Here is a 21,999-nt window from a genome sequence, read left to right as displayed (position 1 = left end):
CATGTGTGTCTTCCAGAAGCACAGGCCCCTGGGAGCACAGATGGGTGCTGTGCTCGCTGCTCCCACCCCACCTCAGCCTGGCTCCTTGCACTCTGGGCTACCACCCATGGGTCAAGGGTATATGACCTGCCGTTTTTTGGGATCTCTGAGCAAACTTTGGGGGCTATGGGTGTCTTGATATCCTTGCTCTCTGCCTGTATCATGAGAAGTGAGGGAGAGAGGGACTGTCTTTCTCTGTGGCCCCGAGTGAGAAGTCAGACCTACCAGGGACAGCCCAGCCAGGCGTGAGAATCACACTGCAGCCACTGAGTTTAGGATTTGTCAGTAGCAAAAAAGCCAATCCAGGGACTTGAGTGCCTCTGATATTTCATCCCTCTGGTTCTAACAATTCAAATCTCCCAGTGACCAAGGGCCACACCCTCCTAGCAAAAGATTCCATGGCTGTCAGCCGTCCCTAAAACAGTGTCCACCTCTGAGGCCCGATCTTCTGTGTTTCTCTCTCAGAGGGTCTTTGCTTGCGGTCTGTTCACTCAGAGAGCTGGCCACCATTCTGCTCCCCTGGGCTTTAGCAGCATCTCTGGCCCTCTCTAGCATCTTTCATTAATGTCTGTGGGAAGCCTCAGCCCAGGTGCCATCAGCTGTCCAGTAGAACTGGAGCCAAACCCTGGGAGTGGCATCTCCCAGCGGGCACAGTTCCCTCGATGCTAACCCTCAGTTTCCGGGAGCTATAAAGACTCCATTTCCTCCTTCCCAGGAGAGAGGAGTTTCCATAGCTGAAGACCGGCGGACTTCTCTGGCAGTAGCCCCTGACCTAGATGTGAATTAAACTATGCATGATTAGAGATATCACGGTGACTGGAGGTGCCCAGAAGGGAGAAGAGGGACACTAAGGATGTCATACCTGCCCAGCAGAGGACCCTGATGCTGTCAGATGCTGTAGACCAGCCTCCTGCTCTCCAGGAGGGACTTTCCCTGCACCCTGTCCCCTTTGCTGGAAGGTGGCCTCTTGCTGCAGAGCCAAGGTGGAGCCGTGAAGACTGTCTGCTCCCTCTAACAAAGATTCTGCTGTCTTGGAGAAAACGCCTGCCTGCGAGTCCCTAGTGCCACTGATAGACACAGGACAGTGGTCCAGCCCTCTCCCTGAGTCCCTAGTGCCACTGATAGACACAGGACAGTGGTCCAGCCCTCTCCCTGACTGCCACATGAGACTTGACTCAGGTGCCAGGCAGTCCCCACGTAACACAGCAGGGGCAGCTGCGTGTTAAGTAGGCAACAGGGTGTAGAGACTCACATACTAACGGCACAATTAGTGGAAAAGCCTCTCCCCATTTTTTGAGTTCTGCTATGCTGTAATCAGCACCCCGAGATGCACTGGGAAATGCACCTGTGTTCTCTCTCTCTGACCTTTGGGTAGTGGACATTGCCCGTAGCGAGTGGGAAGTCCCCTTCTCAGAGCCGGCAGGACAGCCATTCTGTATACTGGGGGCGGCTCTGAGCAGGAGAACAAATCCTCAGGCGCCCACTCAGACCACTGGATTGGCTAGAACTGCTGTAGGTAAGTAAGATCACTAAGGGACAAGTAGTCAGAGATGCTGAGGAGGCAGAATCCTCTCATCTCTGCCCAACGCCCCCCCCCCCGTGCCGTGATTATTTACTCTGTTACCAAATATTTTGTTTTGTTTAGAGAGTCTTCCTCTGTAGTAGCCCAGGCTGGCCTCAAACTCAAGGCAATCCTTCTGCCTCAGCTCTTAGATGCTGGGATTACAAACATGAGCGGCCACACCTGGCTTCAGATTTTATTTTGAGATGAGGTCTTGGGTATCACACACTGACTGACCTCACACTCACTGTGTAGCTACCACTGGGCTTTGGATCTTCCGGTCTCTGACTCCGGGATGCTGGGATGGCAGGTGTTCTCCACCAAGCCTAGTTTCATGTGGTACCCCACCAACCAATCTATATTTTGGGGTGTCAGCTCTGAGGAACAAGAGATAGCTATGTTCATATGGTCACGAGCTTTAGCCCAGGTGCAGAGAGTAGCAGATGGTTTAGGGAGAAAATCCTTTGGTGAGAAGCCTCGAACAAGGGAGGGATGGACACACACAGACAGTGCTGGTCCCTCTGAGGAGGCCCAGGTCATCCCTGCGCTGCCCAAACTGCACAGATCTTGCAAGTGATGGAGCCACACTCACACAGAGACTGGGTGACTGAAAGACCTGGAAATTGGTGACATCTGTTCCACATGGCTAGGTTCTGATTATGACTTCTGGGATCTCAAGCCATCAAGCAAATGCTGGGGAAGAGTTGGATTCCCATGCAACCTCTGGCATTGCCCTAAGACTGAGCCAAGGAGCACCAACATACATTATCAGATGTTCTTGGGTCTCTGCAGGTGAGGGAACCCACCTGAGGGCCTGAGCCTTAATGGTAGGACAGAACCCTGGACCAGGGGTTCAGACCCTTTGATAGCTTTCTTCCCTGCCTTCCTCTTGAATGTCAAGTGTCTGGGTCAGCATCTTGTCCCACAGCTAGACAGCCACCCACAGCTCTGTGCCACAGAGGTTGCTGTGACCTGGGGACACAGCAGGCACCTCCTCTTTCAGCCGCTTCACGATGACACAGAGCTGTTTATTTTTTCTCTGTTTTAGCAGGCACCTGGATTTCAGGTGTCAGACAGAGCTGGGGCAGCATCTGTGGTCCCTACAAAGGTTCCTCTCGCTCCCTGAGCCTCAGTGTCCTCATTTTAAGAATGAGAGCAACCGCAGGTCATAGAGATATTATAGTATGAGAAGCTCAGCCCTTTTATGCCTGATGGGAAGATGACACAGGCAGTGTCAGGCCTCAGCAGGGCCTGACCTCCCAGCACCCTGAGCCGCTGGGGGGCTTTTCTATGTATACTAGTCTGGAAAAGGGTAAAGAGGCATGGGGGGGGGAGGGTTTTCTTTCCATCTCTCACCCTCTGTTGGACTGCAGTGATGACCTAAGTCACCTCAAGGAGGGACTGGCCAAATGGATGCTGGTCTCTGCCAGCCTGCACAGAAACAGCACCCATGTCCTCTCTCAAGGCTGCAAGCTGCCTCTTTTCCCCAACAGGCCAGCCCAGGCTCACAGTTCTTCGGGGCACCTAATTCAGTGTAGCAGGTAATTAGTTCTGTATCGCCGTACGCGGTGATGTTAATACTGATTACAGGGTCTGCTAACTTTAACAATAAATACTACCCAAGGCAGATGACCACTAGCTCTTGACTGCGAGAGGCTAAAGTGGGAATGAGAGGCAACTTGGTGTGTGTGTGTGTGTGTGTGTGTGTGTGTGTGTGTGTGTGTGTGTGTTTTAAAGTACTCTGCCCTGCCCCACCTCCATAGTCTCAGGCCTCTCTACCAGCAAGGTGGGCCCAGGTATCAGAATGCTGTGTCTCAGGAGTCGGGCACTTGTGTTCAGAGGAGTCACCTTCACTTGAGTAGTGCAGACTTCTGAAGTAACAGCTGTAGAAAACAAGGCCCGTCCTGCCTGACTCCCTGTCATTCTCCTTATCATACATGCTGTGCGGCCAAGGCAGATGGGCAAGGTGTCTGTGGGACCCCCTGATATCCTGGGATTCTGAGAGATGAAGTTAATGTCACCTGCTCTGTCTCTACCTGTCCCATTCACAGAGCTACCCAGGTGCAGCCAGGTGCCTGGGGCGGGCCAAGGCTTATTATAGCTGCAAGCACCTACAGTGACAAACAGTACTCCAGAGCCCAGTGTCAAGCACACAGTAGTCACTCAATAAAGACAGAAATGGAGCAACAACAGCAGCAATAGTTGGCACGAAGGAAAAGTCTATAAACATTTTCAGCGTTAGCCTCACTAGGGTGTCAGGGACACTGCATTGTTAGGGAAAACCATGCTGGGCTGGGTGGGATGGCTAATGAGAAGCTGGCTTCAGTAGTCACCAGAAGAGCATGAGGTACAGGACAGAAGGTTTCTTGGGCCCTTTGTCAACAGCAGCCTCAGCAGCATCCTTTCCGTCCTATGTCCTCCTCCCTATCTCCCTGCTTGGGGTCACCCAGAAACAACTCTAGCACCCACCCTGGCTATCAGCCTCCTCCCCAGTTTCTTCCATTCACAGCTAGGGGGAACTAAGTGCAGCCAGTTCTTGTGTTAAATGGCAAGGCAGAGCCTTACATCTTCCCTCAAAGTGCACTGCCCAGATGACGATGACAAGGACTTTGGATTTGTGTGTCACCATATGCCCAGATCTAAAGGAGTTAAATCTAACCAGCTGGAGTCCAAGAAAGGCTCAGTAAGGGCCTACTGAGTGGAGCAGAAGCAAGAATGGGATAGGTGGTTTCTTGGACAGAGAAGTCCATGAAATCATCTGATTTAATCTTCCTTGTTCTAAAAAGGTGGAAGGTCAGACTCGGAGAGGTTAAGACCTGGCTCAAAGTCACCTGGGTAGTGCTTACTATGACTAATAAGAACAAAACCCCTCTGGTTCAAGGTTACTGCTCCAGAGCTTCCCAGCCCTTATCCAACTACCACAGACAATGCTTCTAAGCCAAGGCTTGGGATGGGCTGTGCATGGGCCTGGAGATCGGGGAGCCCCAGTTATGCCCCCAATTCAGGACTCAAGTAAACAACCCAGTGTCCCACTGGGAGGCTTGGGATGATGTCACTGACACTGCCCTCAAAGAGCACAAATGTCAGCCTTCTATTGAAAACCACAGAACAAAGCCACACAAAGTGGCTTTCTGTCTGAGGACAAAGTTCACGAGGGCCACAGCTTTGCATGGAGCAAGCTGTCAATCAGTAGTTGGCATTTGATTGAGTGGATCATTGTGAGCCAGCTGCTGAGAGAACAGATGGCTCAGCACGTGCTCCATGCCCCACCTGCCTGCCTAGATTCCTCAGGCTGCTCTCATTATAGGCCGAGATGGCCCCTGGTGCCAGTCCACATTCACCACCCTGGGATCTTGGGTCTTTACCTCTTGGAAGAGCTGAAAGTAAGTGTGGCTGTGGGAAATACTTTCCCTGCTGTGGGGGTGGAAGCTGAATGCATTCTGAGGTCCATCGGTATTTAAGTGGTGTTTCTTGTCACAATAGGATGGGAAAAGATTTCCAGGCATGGTTATCCTAAGGGACCAACTGACTCAGTGTAGCCCAGCCTCACATCTCAAGCTGTCACCACTGACTTAGAACCACCTGTCCCTGTCCAGATGGGGCCCCGGACCGCAGAACCCAGGCAGAGAGATCAGAGCCTTCCTAAACTCAACATGGTTGGATGGTTTGAGAGAGCTTGGTCCATAAGACTTGGTGCTGAAATCCCATCGCTGTCATGGATAACAGATTTCCCAGGCAAGAGTGTACAAAGGAGACTTCAGAGGCTGGCCCAAGGAGGGCAGAGCTACCAGGAGAGGTGAGGCAGGAGAGCCTATGTCTTTCCTCGGGGGGGGGGGGGGGGGGGCGGGGAACCTTCCTTTTTAAAGACAGAAACTTTTGTCTTTTAAATACCAAGCTAATGCGCCTGGCTTTGGGAGCTGACCAGGGTCCTGAAGGCAGCCCGCAGGAAAGGAGTCCTTGCTGGAGCTCAGAGATGGGGGTACTGAGTGCACAGGGCTCTGCTAACTGCCCCTTGCTAGGCGTGCAATCTTGGTTAGCATAGATGGACAAACACCACCACAGAGACAAAGAACCTAACTGAAGTTGGACTAAAAGTTTTAGCCCCATTTAGGGAGAGGAAGCTTCTTGTAGTTGGACAATGGAGGCCCAGGGGGTGTCAGAAAGAGAAAAGCCATTAAGCCAAAGGGACTGTGGGGAGAGTCACTTCCAAGACCATCCAGAACCACCTATATCTATGTCAAGATGTGTCAAATAAGGCACTGCCCTTTGTAAGGCTAGTCTATTGCTAAGCAAGATCTGTGTGGCTCTTTTTGACGCGCACGTGTGTGTGTGTGTGTGTGTGTGTGTGTGTGTGTGTGTCTGTGTGTCTGTGTGTGTCTGTGTGTGTGTGTGTGTCCATGCACCATGTCCAGCCAGCACCCTCCTTTTCCCAGAGGGACCAAGGAAACCCCTTTCTCAGAGTTCCACAAAGACCCTCTCTAGGGGTAACTGGCTGGCTGTCCAGGAAGCTCTGGGCAAAAGACACAGAGGGCGAATGGGACAACAAATCTCACTGTCAGGTTGAGTGTCCTGGACAGAGTGTCCTGGACAGAGCTAGCCAAGCCAGCAAGGGCTTCCAGGTGAGCAAGGGATGCTTGTTACAGAGTCTTCTGCCTGTGGTTTCCCTACTGCTTTGGTTTCTCCTCCCTCTTTTGTTTCCTTTTTTTATTCTGAGAGAGGGATAGAGGGAGGCAGGGAGGGTCCGGGCACATGGGGTTGGGACTGAAAGGTGGGCTGCCCAGCCACATCCTGGACTTCTCACTGCCAAAGGTGTATGTGTGTGTGTGTGGTCTTAATTCAGATTAAGGCACAGTGGCACCGCACAAAGGGCATTTTAATGTCACTCCTGAGCAGCCCCAAAGCTGGCAGGCTCTTCCCTGCCAGCACGAGCATCCTAGTAGCAAAGCAGCCTCCCAGCTGGGAGCTCACAGCCTCCCGAGCCTGCAATTTTAAAATGGAGAATACTCTCCGAGACACACACTCTGCTGGGTACATTGTTTTGGACAGATGAACGCTGGGCATCTCCAGTCTTCCCACACGCACACAGAGCATCACTCATGCCTCTAGCCGAGTGTGGTCACAACCCTCAAATCTTCCACAGCCAGCCGACAATGCACCCCAGCGCCTTGCAGCTGCCCTCCCAGTGCTTGGTGGCACCATGCCCACCGCGCAGAGTAGCGCTGTTCCCAAAGGGACAGACTGGCCACCGAGGGGGGTGTGTTGGGAAGCAGGAGTTAGGTACCTTTATTGGCAAGAATGCCAAAGGGGCTTGGCTGTTGCCTCTGTCTTCCCTACTATACGACAAAGGCAGGAAACGAAGCCCCCTAGTTTGCCCTCTGAACTTCAGAAGGAGTGGGGAGGTGGTCTTGAGAGAGGGGTTGCTGTGCCCCTCTGAGCCAGGGCTGCAGAAACCCAGTCTAGATCAGCCTGCACCCACTCCTCCCTCAAGCCCGTGGCCGGTCGGCACTCGGGTCCCCTCCTCAGCACCAGCCCCTGGGACAGCTCCCCGACTTTGCCCGGCTCTCGGTGGCCTTGGCAGAGGAAAATGGCGTTGGTCACACGTACTTGGGTGAGTTCGGTGCCCATCACCAGGAGGACCAGGAGGCTGAGGAGCTTCCGGGCCGGTTGCATGTCTCGCGGCCGCTCCGACGTCCTGGCGTGCGGGGCCTGGGTTACTGGCGGCCGGTGGCTGCGGGGACGTGGACGCGCTCCCGGCTGGGCTTGGGGCTGGGGATCCGGCCGCGGCTAGGGCTCCGGCGGCGCCTGCTCAGCAGCCGGGGCGAGCGGCGCGCGGACTGTGCTGCGCCGAGCCTCCGCTCTGCATATTTATGGTCCCGGTTCCGGCGCGACTGCCTCTCGGGCAGGGCTGGGCTGGCGGGGCGGGGGCTGTGCCTGCTTTCCCTGCGCGCCAGGCGGGTCCCCGCGAGCCCGGGCTCGGCGGAGAGGCGCGCCCTGCGGAGCTCGGCAGCGCGCCCGGGCTGCAGCGATGCCAAAAGTTTGCTCGGTGAGGGGCGCGGGTGGGGGTGGCGCCGAGGGACCCGCGCGCCTAGCTCACGCGGTTAAGGGAGGAGGGAGGGCGGTGGCCGGCTGGGAGGCAGGCTGGGACAGGATGTGACATCAAAAAGGCGGGGGAAATTGAACTGGGCCATACAACTCCATCCCGGCCAGCCTTTGACCAAGGAGAGCTCTGGGACGCGCTCTGGAGACTCAGCCACGGACAGAGTGGTGGCAGGGTGGTTCCCGGGAAGTCCCCGAAGGGGAGGTGTAGAGGATGGATGGAGTGACATCCCCAGAGGGCGGGCCCATACGCTGCACAGGTCCTTCCTAGGTGACCCTTAAGGAGCAGGGGTGGCCAGGATGTTTCCAGAAGCAGTAGGGGGTGGGGTGGGGTGGGGTGGGAGACGCTGAAGTCAGGTCAGCGGAGACTGGGAGAGGCCTTTTCCCGTCTCTGTAGACCGGTCAGTTGAAGTGTGAGTAGGGAGAGGTGATGTGGGGGTTTGGATGGGCCTCTCATCTTGTGTGTGGCACCCACATAGGTGGTTATACACATGCTGTGGGGTCTGTCTTTGGGTTTTCACTCTACCCCACATATCTATGCTGAGGAGAGGAGCATCGGAGGGGGTGCTGAGTGCTGGGGCTTCTAAACCTCTCAGGGTGGAACTTGTCCTTGTCCTTTCTCCTGGTCCTGAAGTCCCCCAGCTAGGGTGGAGATGCCCTTCTCTCTCTCTCTCTCTCTCTCTCTCTCTCTCTCTCTCTCTCTCTCTCTATCTCTATCTCTATCTCTCTGTCTCTCTCTGTCTCTCTCTCTCTGTCTCTCTCTCTGTCTCTCTCTCTGTCTCTCTCTCTCTCTCTCTCTCTCTCTCTCTCTCTCTCTCTCTCTCTCTCTCTCTCCACCCAGAGCCTTACACTATAGGAAGCTTGTCTTTGGGATGAGCTTATTTTTCATTTACATTGCACACTTTGGGGGAAGAGTCCCCAAGGTGTTTACTGAGAAGCTTAGCGGCTGAAGGCTTTGGAAGCAGCTCCGCTGATTTGTTTCCATTGTTTTGTTTTCAGTCTTTGGAAAATGAACTGTATAACAAAAAAACTCCCAGTAGCAGATAGCAGAGCTGTGAAGGGACGGAGGATGAGATGGGATGTGTGTGGAGGGGTTGAGGTGGCAGTGGCTCTGGTGTGGGACTGGGATGTGAACTTTTGTGTGGGTTTCAGGAAAGCCTTTGCAAGGGCCACTTCAGGCGTGTGGGAGTAGACTCTAGCCGGGAAGCAGGCCTGGTCTGTGCTTTGGATCACGGGGTGGCTGGAACAACAATGGTGTCATTTGACACCAGTCCTTCTGTGGATGTGGGGTTCATCACCATGGTAGCACCAGTCAAATGTCCTTCCTTTTCACTGTTGAGGCATGCCTCCCTGGGTGTGGCTATGAGGGTGGACCTTGTTTCTCCATCCACTTGTTCAGGTTGCTCAGGGCATTATTCATGAATCTGGGTGTTTCCCCCGCTGTGGCCTTGAGTGTAAACACCCGTCTCAGGTGCTACTTTCAACTCCTAGAAATGGAGTGCCTGGGCCAGATGGTTGTATAATTTGAAAAGTAAAAGTGATCCGAAGAGATGGTTCAGTTGGCAAAGCACTTGCTGCAGGAACAGGAGGACCCGAGTTTGGATCCCCGGCACTCTTGTAAGAAGCTGAGCACGCCTGTCATCCAGCGCTGGCAGGCAGAGGCAGTGGGATCCCTCGGGCTTGAGGGCCAGTCAGTGAGAGCTCCAGGTTCAGCGAGAAGCCCTGCCTCAAAAGTTGGAGAGTGAGTGACGTAGATACCAGATGCTGATCTCAGGCACGCACACGCACACGCACACACGCATGCACACTCACATGTGTGAGTGTGCACACACATGCACACACATGGCGTAGGAAAGAGATTAGACATTACTAGGGCTGAAGGGAGAGGAGTAAGGAGGAACAAAGTCACGTTTGGAGCAATGAGAAAGGTTTTGAAGATAGAGGCAGTGGGGGAGGGGACAGAGGAACAGAGCAGCGAATCATTCATGTTGCTAAATTGTGCACGTCAAGTGTTATATATTGGAAAAATTCTTACCTCAATACAAATATAATGTAAGACACCCCAAGCCTTTGACTTACACACTTCAGGTTTATTTATGTGTACGTGTATGTGAGTATTTGGGGTGTGTGTGTGTGTGTGTGTGTGTGTGTGTGTGTGTGTGTGTGTGTGTGTGTGCGCGCGCGCGCATGAGAGTCCCTGCCAGGCCAGAAAAGGACACTGGCATCCTTGGAGCTGGAGTGACATGAGGTTGTGATCATCATGGCGTGGACACAGAGAACCAAACTCAGGTCTTCTGGAAGAACAGCAAGCTCTCTAAATGTGAGAACTGGGTGGAACTGGTGTTAGTCTTGAATAAAGCTGTTTTAAAAAAAAATTCCTTACCCAGTCTGTGGATGTACCTCAATGATAGAGCATGCACAGGGTCCCGGGTTCCATTCCCAGCACCTCACCCGCCCACCCACCAACCCCCAACCCCCGCAAAACTTATACATCGTCATTCATTGCATGCCTTTAAAAGCACAGTACAATAAGATAATGTCATAAGAGCCTGCCCCCAGAACCACCAAGGTACCGTTTAGATCTGGCAAGCTCATTTTTTCAATCCTATGAACAGAAGGTAAACAGGTGATGGTGAGCTGGTGGTCTGTACAGCCACGTGGCCTGCCGGATCCAGCCCCGCCTCTCAGGAAGATCATCCCTGGGTGCTCCTTCCATCCCTGCCAATGGAGCGACGATCAGTTCCCCACTCCATGCCAACATAATGGAGCAAGGACACTAGTGAAGGTCGAACACTTGGGTGGCCCTTGGGATGGCTGGAAAAGGGAAAAGAGTGACGTTCTCACTCATGTGTTCTGCCTGGAAACTATGCATCCCTCCCCACAATGGTGTGCGTCTGCCTGTAACTCGTGCACACATCCCTGAAAATCCTACTTCCTTGCTTATTGTAGTCAGTTTTATTTCTCTTGATTTTTAAATTTTTATCTGAACTTTTAAAAAAGATTTTATTCATTTATCATAGGTATACAGTGTTTTGCCTGTATGTACATCAGAAGAGGGCACTAGATCTCGTTATAGATGGTTGCGAGCCACCATGTGGTTGCTGGGAATTGAACTCAGGACCTTTGGAAGAGCACCAAAGGTCTTAACCTTTGAGCCATCTCTCCAGCCCTATTTGTATTATTTGTATTATTTTTAATTCCGTGTCTGTGCATGTGAGTGCAGGCATCCATTGGAGGCCAGAAGAGGGCGTCAGGTCTCCTAGGAATTACAGGTGGTTGTGATCCACCTGCCATAGTTTCTGGAAACCTAACTCCAGGCATCTGCTCTTAACGGTTGAGTCTCTCCAGTTCCCTGTTTCAATTTTTTAAATTTTTAATTGATGCGTAATACTTGTGTTTCCTCCCACACACTTCCAGTCAGTCACCTCTAGACTGTTGCTAATACTCAGTGCAACGGAAAACCATATAAACAGTTATTATAATGTATCACTTAGCCCGCTTCTGCAGCCTTCCGCTCCTGTGAGCTACTTTCCATCTGGGGATCTGGGGACCTGCAGACACCGAGGCCAATAGCATGACACTGCAGCTGATTATAAAGCCAGGAGAGTCAGGCAGAGCCGAAGCCTCTGGCTTCCCTAGAGTGCATCATCACAGAGGAAAGAAGCCTGTGAAGACGGCCACCCCACACCCTCACGTGGACTCTGTCGCTCCTGGGTTGAAGGTTAGCAGCTAGTGTGGTCAGTTTCTCTGCCCTGTGGGTCTCAGGGCTCCACTCCTGCCCCTTCTCTGACCGTCAAGGCTGAATCCTTTGTTGCTTGGCCTTATTTCTGTGTGTTGGGGTGAGTGCAGTGGCCACTCTTTCTGTGCCACTGCCCACTGGCTTCTTTTGGACCCACCCTGTCTCAAGCTACCATACCTCACGTAACTCTCCAGACAAATCTTTCCTGCATGGGCTTCCACTTCGGGCAGCCCCAACCTCTCTGTGCCAGCTTTGAAACTCTGAGCTGTCTCAGACAGAACTCAGTGGGTGCCCAGCTACCAGGGCCACGAGCGCTGGGCTGGCTTGGTCCGCCCCACTTCCTAGCTTCCTAAGTACCTCACCCGCTGTCTTCCTGATGGACCAGCCAGCTTTCCTGGTGTGCCTCCTCAGGACACGGGCAAATCGATATGCTTTGTACTCCTTTAAGCCAGGCTTCCTGCTACCACTGAGCCTCGTTATAATGTGACAGAGTGTTGCCAAGGCAACGGCACTAACTCTCTGTCCTCTCTTCGAATTTCCTAGCAAATGGGGCCTGAAACCTTCCCAGCTGTCCAGCTTCGATAGGCCCTGCCATCAGAGCCAAGTCTAGAGTCTTCAGGTGGCCAGCTTTGCATTGACATGGTGCAATTGAGCCAGGTACCCCATGCAGTCTGTTATCCCCGGGGCCCTGCTCTGCTTCCTCTGACCAAGACTGTTGAGTGGGGTCTCATAAATGGCATTTTTAAAAAATTGGGAATGTTTGTGCCTGGGGTGGTCTGGAGCTAGGGTCAATGGCAGATGGGCTCATACCAAAGACCACAGACTTGGGCATTATCACCAGCTGCTTCTACCTGGGAGAACTATGGGTGTCTGCTTTCCCTCCTGTGCGTGCTGTGCTGCTTCTGCAGGATCGACAGTTATGGTCATGATGACCCCACCCATCGCCTCAATTATTTTCAACATTTAGCCCTTCTTCTGGGTTGGGCATGGGGCAATAACGAGCCCCTATTAAACCCTTGGCCTGAGGAAGGCCTGGGATGCTTGCATCCTTCTGTGGCCTCTGCTCTCTTCCTGTGCTACCCAGCACTGCGGGACAGCAACTCCTGGCCAATCCCTGCCTTTCTTGTCCTCCTGTTCACACCAGCTGTTTTAAGCCTCCCCGATCCGAAGCAGACAGCAGAGCAGACATCCCACTCTGATGTCCTGTCCTCCCAGCGTAAATTGCCCAGGTGCTCCTAGAAATTGCTGGACCCTTCTTCCCACTCAAGCTCACTCCCTCCAACCCCCCAAACTCTGTGTTCTTGCTACTCTGGGGGAAGCTAACTGGGAGCTCTCTGGGGAGCCTCATGCCCCACCCCACCTCCAATCTGTGACTACAGGCCAGGTCTTCCCTCACTTCACCCAGTGGGCGGATGAGCTCTGGCCCAGGGGATCAACCTCTTGTCCCGGTTCACTTGTCTCCTGGTCCCTACCTGTTCATTTCTATCAGCACCAACACGTAGCTGTTTTGCCCACCTTCAGCAAAGAGGCCTACTTTCCTGCCAGCACCTGCCATGCTCTCCTCTTAGTGCCCCGTGCAGAGCTGCGCATCATCGCTGACTGAGTCTGTTGTGATTCTCCCATTCTCCTTGGTGGCATCTCTTGCACCTCAGGGTGGCTCTGGACAAGGACATCAGCAATGTTCATGGTCTAGCAATGTCTCCAGCAGCAGGAGCATCTCCACAGTGGCCACCACCCCCTCTGTGGAGCCATGACTGCTTCTGGACTGGACACAGCTTTCCTTTCTGTGCCCTCAGGCCCTATTAGCCCTCCTCAGCTCTTTGTGGTCTCACCAATTTGTTGTCTTTAAAGACTGAGCTGACTTGAGTTCAGGCCTCAGCGCTGGCTCCCAGACTCTTCCCAAACAGCCCCGAAAGCAGATCCTGTGGCTCGACTGGTCAACTCCCTAGGGTTCACAGCCATGGCCATCTATTTTAATATTTCTCTTTTTTTTTTCTAAAAATAATTTATTTTTTATTTTTGTTTGTTTGACTTTGGGGGGGCTGTGTTGGTGGTGGTTTGGTTTTTTGAGGTTATTATTTTTTTTTTTGAAACAGGGCTTCTCTGTATAGACCTGGCTGTCCTGAAACTCACTCTGCTGACCAGGCTGGCCTTGAACTCAAGCATCCACCTGCCTCTGTCTCCTGAGTACTGGGATTAAAGGCATGCATCTTTGAGTAAGTAAGATTAAAAAAAAAAAGGCTTGGGTTATTGAGAAGGGGGACTTCAATTGAGAAATAGCTCCATCAGATTGGCCTGCAGGCAAGTCTGTGGGGACATTTTCTTGATTAATGATTGATGTAGCCTAGCCCTCACTGTGTGTCCTGAGTTGTATAAAAAAACAAACAAACAAACAAAAACCTGATCAAATCAGTGGGCAGTGTCCCTCCATGGTCTGTTTCAGTTCCTGCCTCCAGGTTCTGTTAATGGTGGACTGTCATCAGGATGCTTAAGTCAAATAAACCAATTTTCTCTCTAACTTTCTTTTGGTCATGGTGTTTATTGCAACAACAAATACCAAACTATGACACTCGCCCTGACCCTCAAGGCCAGAACATCATGGCTGCCCTTGGGCCCTTTTCATTTTCTGCTTAGCTCTCCTCCACTCTGCCGCCTGAAGGCTGAGTGGCCAGGCCTGCGTGCTAGAGGATGCTTAGCATGCTGCAGCTGCCAGCTCTGGAGGATACAAACCAGGGGGCACACGGGCAGAGCTGTGCTCCCTCCAGAAGCATGTCCTCCCCGCCTCCTCCACTGCCTGGTGCCCCATGCTTGTGGCCCCATCACTCCAGACTTCAGGGTAGGCTAACAACCCTCAGCCCGACCACCTGGATAAACCTCTGCATGTCAAATAACCTCTGTCTCCCCCTTTCAAGGATGCCTGCATTTCCATTTAGTGCACATTTCCCACAGAGAGGTCTGGATGGTGTGGCTGTGAGGCTTCCTGGCTTTGTGCGGGAAAGGGCAGAAACAAGAGTAGAGACACAGACACAGACTAATAGACAGACAGACAGACAGACAGACAGACAGACAGACAGACAGACAGAAATTAGAGACACATTATACAGAGACAGACAGAGACAAACATAGATACAGAGATAGAAGACATAGAGAGATAGTCATAGAGAGGGACAGACAGAGACAAAAATAGAGAGATACACAGAGACTGACAGTGGAGAAATGGAGACAAAACCACAGACATAGAGTGAGGTAGAGACAGTGAGACAGAGAGAGCATACTGGGGGCGGGAAGAGGGTGTGAGGTGAAGATGGGTGGGTACAGGGCCAGAGCACATGCCCCGTGAATTCCGTTCTTGTGAGAGTACAGACACTCACAAGAGACTGTTTCATTTTGGGACTCAGCCTCTCAGTAGAGAGTAGGACTTGAAGTGGGGCCCCATGAGGGGAAGGCGTCATCTCGGAGCCACCAAGTTGGTTCATGTGAGGATGACCATCCTTGGGGGCCAGTAGAGCTACAGAAGGCAGGGTGCACATCGTTCTGTTAGAGGTCAGAGCATGGGAGTCGTGGGTGAGATGGGCAAGGGAAGGAAGGGAAACCAGTTGGTTTACATGCATTGGTGTGAGGCTTTCTTTGGATAATGGAAAGAGCCAGCAAGAGAAACAGGCAAGGGGGGGTGGTCAATCAGTTTAGAGTCAGCAAGGAGGCTCTGAGCAGGCTTGCATGTTGGATGTTGCAGGGGTAGCTGCAGTCCATTGGTTCACTGTAGGTGGAGATGGGCTGGTGGCATGCTCAGCACCCAGGGGACCCAGTGAGTCCCCTTTGCAAGGGCATCTACTTAGACCAGAAGGCATCATAGGACAGGCATCATAGACCAATTGTGAGCAACGGATCCCCTGAGAAGGGACAGGACGGGCACCTCAGACAGAGGGACCTTCATGAATCCCACAAAATCCAGGGCCGTGGGAAGCCCAGCTCGGAAGAAGAGGTTCGGGTCACACTTAACACTGTCAGCAAACACATTCAATAGGCTCCCGCAGCTGGCTTCATATCCAACAGGCTGGGCAGAACAGCTCAGGATCCCCAGCAGTGGCTCAGAACCCCATTACCCAGAGAGACGCTTCTATCTCTCCACACCAGATCAGAACCTGCCACTCCGATGTCTCCTTTGGATCCTCATGCGGTGTCCCTGGCTCTGGTCTGGGAGCACTGACTCTCAGCAGAAAGCAGGCGGGTTCTTGCCGGCTCCCTACAGTGCATCTGCTGGGGCGCATGTTCTTCTGGGTAAAGAGAGCAGGAAGGAGATGAGGATGTGCAGATCCATCAGGGATCACTTGATGTGTGTGCACCTGGTGCATTCGTAGGGGCACACCCCCCTTCTATATTTGAGCACCCTTACGTGTCCACCTTCTTCTTCTTCTTTTTCTTCTTCTTCTTCTTCTTCTTCTTCTTCTTCTTCTTCTTCTTCTTCTTCTTCTTCTCCTTCTCCTTCTCCTTCTCCTTCTCCTTCTCCTTCTTCTTCTTCTTCTTCAAGATTTATTTATTATGTATACAGTATTCTGCCTGCAGGCCAGAAGAGATGGTTGTGAGCCACCATGTGGTTTCTGGGACTTGAACTCATGACCTTCGGAAGAGCGGTCAGTGCTCTTAACCTCTGAGCCATCTCTCCAGCCCCCATGTCTCCACTTTCTTAAGTGGAGGAAGCAGAAACTTAAAATGTGAAGTCTCGGCCTCAGGTTGTGGCAGAGCCAGGTTCTGCAGGCTTCCAGGGACCACATTCTTTCCTGAGCCTCACTGCTTCACTTTGATTGGCCATCTCCCTAGCAGGGCTGGACAGCTGGATGTGGCTACTGAATCCCGCTGGCAGTGGTTAGGTGCAGGAAGAGTTGGGAGCAAGATGAACGTCAGCTTGTGCCAGGCTCTGGGCTAAACTCTGTGCTGCACCTGTGGCAGACATGAGGAGAAGTGCTGTGGGTCGATGTACAGGGCAGGGAAGTAGCAGAGGCGGCACTGACTCCAGGAGACACAGCATCCAGCCCGGGGAAGGCTCTCTCGCCTACGGATCCTTAGCTTTCATGGAGGTCTTACTTATCTCAAAGGTACAAAGGTGCAGCTGCAAATAGGGTCCTGTAATAAGCCTGGAACCTCATCTGCTGTCTCCCCAGGGATTCAGGCTAAGGACAAAGGCCTAAAGAAGTCCGCAGGCTATTAAGTGATCACTGGATTAGACAAAGGCAAAAGGAGATAAGACCCAACCATGCTTCTTGTTTCACATTCCATCAGAAATAGTCATGAGGGAGGGGGAAAGAGAGGGAGAGAGAGGGAGAGTGGAGAGTCAGAGAGAGTGGAGGGACAGAGCAGAGAGAGAAAAGACAGGAAAGAGGGAAAGAAGAGGGAGGGGCAAGAAGGGGAGGGAGGAGGGAGAGGGAGGGAGGGGGAGACAGAGAGAGAGAGAGAGAGAGAGAGAGAGAGAGAGAGAGAGAGAGAGAGAGAGAAAAGAAGAAGAAGAAGAAGAGGAGGAGGAGGAGGAGGAGAAGGGAGGGGAAGAGGAGGAGGAGGAGGAGAGGAGAGGAGAGGACCTTCTACTGGTCACCAGGGGCAAAGGGAGTGGAAGCAATGGTGTGTGTGTGTGTGTGTGTGTGTGTGTGTGTGTGTGTGTGTGTGTGCGCGCGCGCGTGTGTGTTTAGGTTCAGCCAGCCAGTGAGTATAACGGAACAACAGACTTCCGAGATCAGCTTCAGTGAGACTGCTCAACTTTATTTTGGGTGAGCAAGGGTTCTATAGTTTTTTGGGTGGTGGGTGAGGGCTTCCCAGGGTAGGTGTACACTATTGGCTAGGGCTTAAGGTGCGAGGAAGGCTTTACCTTCCAGATTCTCGTTGAGCAGGTGCTTATCAGGACCTTTCTCAGGGGTGGGGGATCTTGCTTAGAGACAGTCTCCTGATAAATTCAGGCAGAGAGAAAGAAGCCTCCTTATGAGAAAGGGGGAGCTGTCTGGACATGGTGGATTGTAGCCTCAAGCAGCAGGGTCTTCCAACAAGGCAGGGCATTGGTTGACCTTCATATTTGTTTCCAGGTTTCTGAGCTTGAGAAGCAAGGACCTTCCTGTGGGCCTTTACCCTCCAAGTGACCAGCCAGAACCAGTACCGTGTGTACTTCCAATGCTCCAAGGGTATGAGAAGTGAGGATGGGGTGACAGCAAAGGTTTCTGCCTCCTTGGCCCTGTGATGACAGCGTCATGGCCACGGAAGGGCTATGGGTCACATGCTGGGACTGCATCCACTTGGCACTACTGATGTGAAAAGGAGCCTCTGGTCCCTGGCCCCAGTCCTCCAGGTGAGGGCTTGGATGTCTGTGCTGGATCTGGGACTATTTATCTCCCATTGTCATCAGCATCTCAGACTCCATTTGCCAAAGCCTTCCCAGGTGCCCACCCTGACCAGGAGAGAAGGGGAGAGCAAGAGCTAGAATCCTGCGGTGGTCAGCTTGCTGGGGTCCACCCTAGTCCTCATATCTCAGGTTTCATCTTTCCAGCTAGAGTTGCCTCTGCCTTTTTGAGGGGTGTCTGGGATGGTAAAAGCGTTCTGCTGTTAATTAGGGTTTTAGAGTCAGAGTCCAGACCAGCAAGATAAGCTCCATCATTCATCCTCAACAAGCTAATTAAATAGACAAAGTAAAAAGCAAGAAGTGAGGGTGGGGTGGGGTGTGTCTGGTCAGCATGGTCACATCGGAAGACAGACAGAGGTCCAGTGACACCCAAGTGTGTCCGCTTCATTTCCTAGCTACTGAATTGAAAGTGGCCCCAGGACTACTGCACCTATGACACACCCATGGCTTTTGGTTGGGTCAGGTGGAGCCACCTTGGGCCTCACCCTGGCTGGCTCAGCAGCCTCCTGTACCCCATCTCTGGTTCATTCTTATCCTGTGACCAGTGTTGTAAGGTATTCACTTTTTGGTCCCCCCCCCCTGCCCCAGTATCTAAATATCTTCAGCATTTTAAAATTTAACTTGCGGGGGGGGGGGGAGGGGGGAGGTTTTTGTTGTGTGCTTTATATAGGTGGGTGGCCTGCCTTCTGGTACTGTGGAAGGGTGTCCACAGCTCCGAGAGCTGGGATGGTATGCCTGTCCTGAGATGGGACAGAGTCCCAAGGGTATCCTTAGGCACAGGAGGCCAGGAATCTCACAGCTCTGAAAGAAGTGCTCCTCAACAGAGATGATGCAGCTCTCAGGGAAGGGTTGTCTCTAAGCCTTGAGGAACTGAGGAGCCTGAGCATCAGTTCTTCTTTGTTTCTTCTTTCCTTCAGATGAGAGAGAGAGAGGGAGGGAGGGAGGGAAGGAGGGAGGGAGGGAGGGAGGAGAGAGAGAGAGAGAGAGAGAGAGAGAGAGAGAGAGAGAGAGAGAGAGTCACAGCAGGCAGTAAAACTCTTAAGAGGGATTCATTGGAGGGACGAATCCAGGAAAGGAGGGACAAATCCAGGAATGCTGTCCTTGCTCTTGGGAGGAGACAGCAGAGAACTGGGCAGACACAGCCTTTATATAGTGTTTCTTAGGGGGCGGGGCTTTCTGGGGCAGGGATTTCTAGGGTGTGGATTGGTGGGATTTCAAGCTCCAGCTGGGGGAAGCTCAGGGCTGAGACCTACTGAGGGGCAGGAGATGGCAGTTCCAGTGGTCTGGGTAGGGCTGTTGGAGCTTTCCCGGGCAGAAGTCTGCCCACTTTTCTGCAGTGAGGTGTAATAAAGTTGACAGTGTGTCCAAAATTTACAGAGAGTCCATTGTGAAGGCATTGTGAAGGCTGAAGCAGGAAAGTTTGTCATTATTGTGGACAGCTCCCACGGCAGCAGGCTTCCTGAGGCAGGAAATGTGTCCTGTTTTCTTAAAGCAGTTGGCTGAGGCAGGATTAGTCACCATGGACAGCTCCCGCTGAGGCACAGCACAGGGGATGCCAACACAGCTCTAGGGCAGAAAGGAGGGGCTGGCTGCCCTGAGGTATGGGAAAGAGGACTGGTGGTGAGCCGTTTTAAATTCTAGTGCTCAAGTGCTAAACATAGCTCTTGGGGGTGGAGATCCTGTGGGACTGAGGGGGAGGCAGTGGACTCCCCGAGGAGGCGAGGCGTGGGGAAGGTATCTTGTCACAGGGTTTGGAGGGAGGGCAGTGGTTAGCAGCAGGCCACCACAGCTTGCATGTGGGCTGCTGCAGCTTGGGGATGGGTTGCCATGGCTTTGGGGCTGAAGCTTGAGGAAGGACAGCACGGCTGGCGTTTTCCTGGAGGGAGGGTAGTGGTGGTAGTGGTAGGCACTCTAAGCAGCGGCAGCCTTGATCAGCTGTGGCCATCGAGAAATCCCTACATGAGTGTGTGTGTGTGTGTGTGTGTGTGTGTGTGTGTGTGTGCGTGCGCGCGCGAGCGAGTGTGCGGGAGTGAGTGTGTGAATGAGTGTGTGTGTGCGCGAGGGAGTGTGTGTGTGTGTGTGTGTGTGTGCGCGCGCGGGAGTGTGTGTGTGAATGAGTGTGTGCGAGTGAGTATGTGAGTTTATGAGTGTGTGTGAGTGAGTGTGAGTGTGTGAGTGAGTGTGAGTGTGTGTGAGTGAGTATGAATGTGTGAATGAGTGTGTGTGTATAAGTGTGTGTGTGTGTGTGTGTGTGTGTGTGTGTAAGTGTGTGAATCTATCTCTACTGCAGTGGCCTTGATCTGGTCGAGGCCACACGAAACTCCTACAGGGGTCATCTTATTATGAGAAGCTCACAAAAGATGACCACTCAGACACAGTGTATAGCCATCTGAAAGTCTTTATTCCAGCTGGCTAGGACTGCACTCAGATATTTGAAGACCTAAATGTAGCCCTGAGCATTTAGACCAAGGGCCTTTCATCCTAGTATCTCACTCTGAAACTACATGGGCGGTCTGCGCAAGCAGACAGTTTAACAGAAGCTAAGTGGTTACCTGGAGGAGACTCTGCTAAAAAAAGGCAGTTAGCAGAAGCTGAGGTAAGTTAGTTGGGGCAATGTGACCTCAGGTCCTAGACTAGAGCTGGGTAGTTTCCCACAGGTTCCTCATCAAGGAGATTAAATTCTAGTTAATCCTGAAATGGCCTCAACAAAAATATAAGATGTAGGAACCTCTGCACTGTCTTGCCATGTTAATCTTAGCGATTTGTAAATTTTCTTTGCATATGTTGGGCAGACAAATATTTTGTCAAATATGTATTTTGAATTTTCTTCCCACCCTGTCCTTTGCTTTTATTTTTATTTTGTTTTTGTAATTAATTATGTGTGTGTCTGCGTGTGCCCAGCATGCATGCTAAGACACTAACGTGAAGGTCAGAAGACAAAACTTTGAGGAATTCATTCTTTCCTTCCACCAGGTACATTTCAGAGCTCAAACTCAAGTTATTTGGTTTGGCAGTAAGCACCTTCACCCACTGTGCCATCTTGCCATCCTGACTTTGTTTTCTTAGTGTTATTTCCAAAGGACCAAAATTTTAACTTTCCACCTAGTCCAATCATCTATCTCTATTTTTCGAGTTGTGCTTTGCATCCAAAATAGGAAGTTGTTGCCCCAAAAGTGAGCCAAATTTTCTCCTGGAGCTTTTGTGGCCTTTGCATTTTGATATGAGGTAGGTAGGGGTTGATGCTGACAAACCAGCCTGCCCCCACCTTGGGCTTGAAAACCATCTCATAGCAAAGTCAAACTAGGTCATTTCTTATTTACAATTGTCTGTTTTTCAAGGATTAAGCTATGCTCCACATGTAACCTTAACTACAAATGATTCTGTACTGCCTCTTACAGAAATTGGCAACCATGCCATTGTTTCAGGAGGTTGTCATGACTATGCTGTTATGACCACTTTGCCATGACTACTTTGTTATGACCACTTTGCACTATGCCTTTGTTTCAGGAGGTTGTTATGATGAATTTGTTACACTTATGTTCTGCTTCTTTAATTCTATCTGCCTGCCAAACCTCCCTCCCATTTGGAAACTCCCTACTCCTGAGCTATAAAAGCCTTATCTTCCACATGCCCAATGCTGACATCTTGAATCCTGCCCTAGGGGAGACAGCCATGTGCATGAATAAATCTTGCTTTTGTTTGGCCATGATTTAGGTCAGCGGCCTTTCTCTTTGAGGGTGCCTACTTCCTCTCACATCCTTTCTCACAGGCTCAGGAGCATTTGTCCAAGTGGTCTTCCTTCCCCTTTGAGACATCGCCCCATCGTCCCGTGGAACATCTCTTTAACGTTATCCGTAATAGTGCCGCTGGACTGTTAGGCATTGTTAGCTTATATAGGCAGCCTTTCTGTAAAGCCTTTCTTTTTAATCTTCATGTGTGTGTGCAAATTCCTGTGTACATGAATGAGTGTGGGTCCACACACAGCATTGTGCAGGTATATAGAGGTCAGAAGACAGCCTTGCCTTCCATCTTATTGGTGGGGCAGATCTCTTGTTGATTCATGCGCCAATATTTCCAATTTCACTTCCCATCGCATAATAGGAGCACCAGAATCACAGGTCCATGCTGCTGCATCCAGGTTTATATGGGGCCTGGGATTTGAACTCAGGTCCTGGAGCTTGCGTG

At 51.9% G+C, this 21,999-nt stretch overlaps 1 protein-coding gene and 1 long non-coding RNA gene across 2 annotated transcripts in view; both read right to left on the bottom strand.

The window, feature by feature from the left end:
* OLFM1 (olfactomedin 1) overlaps positions 1-7,666 on the bottom strand; it is a 37,521-nt gene extending 29,855 nt beyond the window's left edge. Inside the window, exon 1 of the mRNA XM_084798847.1 lies at positions 7,205-7,666. Coding sequence (XP_084654973.1) covers positions 7,205-7,270 — 66 coding nt within the window. The 5' untranslated portion in view covers positions 7,271-7,666. The remainder of the gene's footprint in view (positions 1-7,204) is intronic.
* LOC311607809 overlaps positions 1-21,999 on the bottom strand; it is a 307,121-nt gene that overhangs the window by 252,055 nt on the left and 33,067 nt on the right. The gene's annotated exons all lie outside the window — the stretch shown is intronic.

Source organism: Acomys minous, assembly GCF_964271855.1.
Source record: "Acomys minous genome assembly, chromosome: 10".
NCBI lineage: Eukaryota > Metazoa > Chordata > Mammalia > Rodentia > Muridae > Acomys > Acomys minous.
Note: the sequence above shows the minus strand (reverse complement) of the source record. Positions and strands in the feature narration are given on the sequence as shown.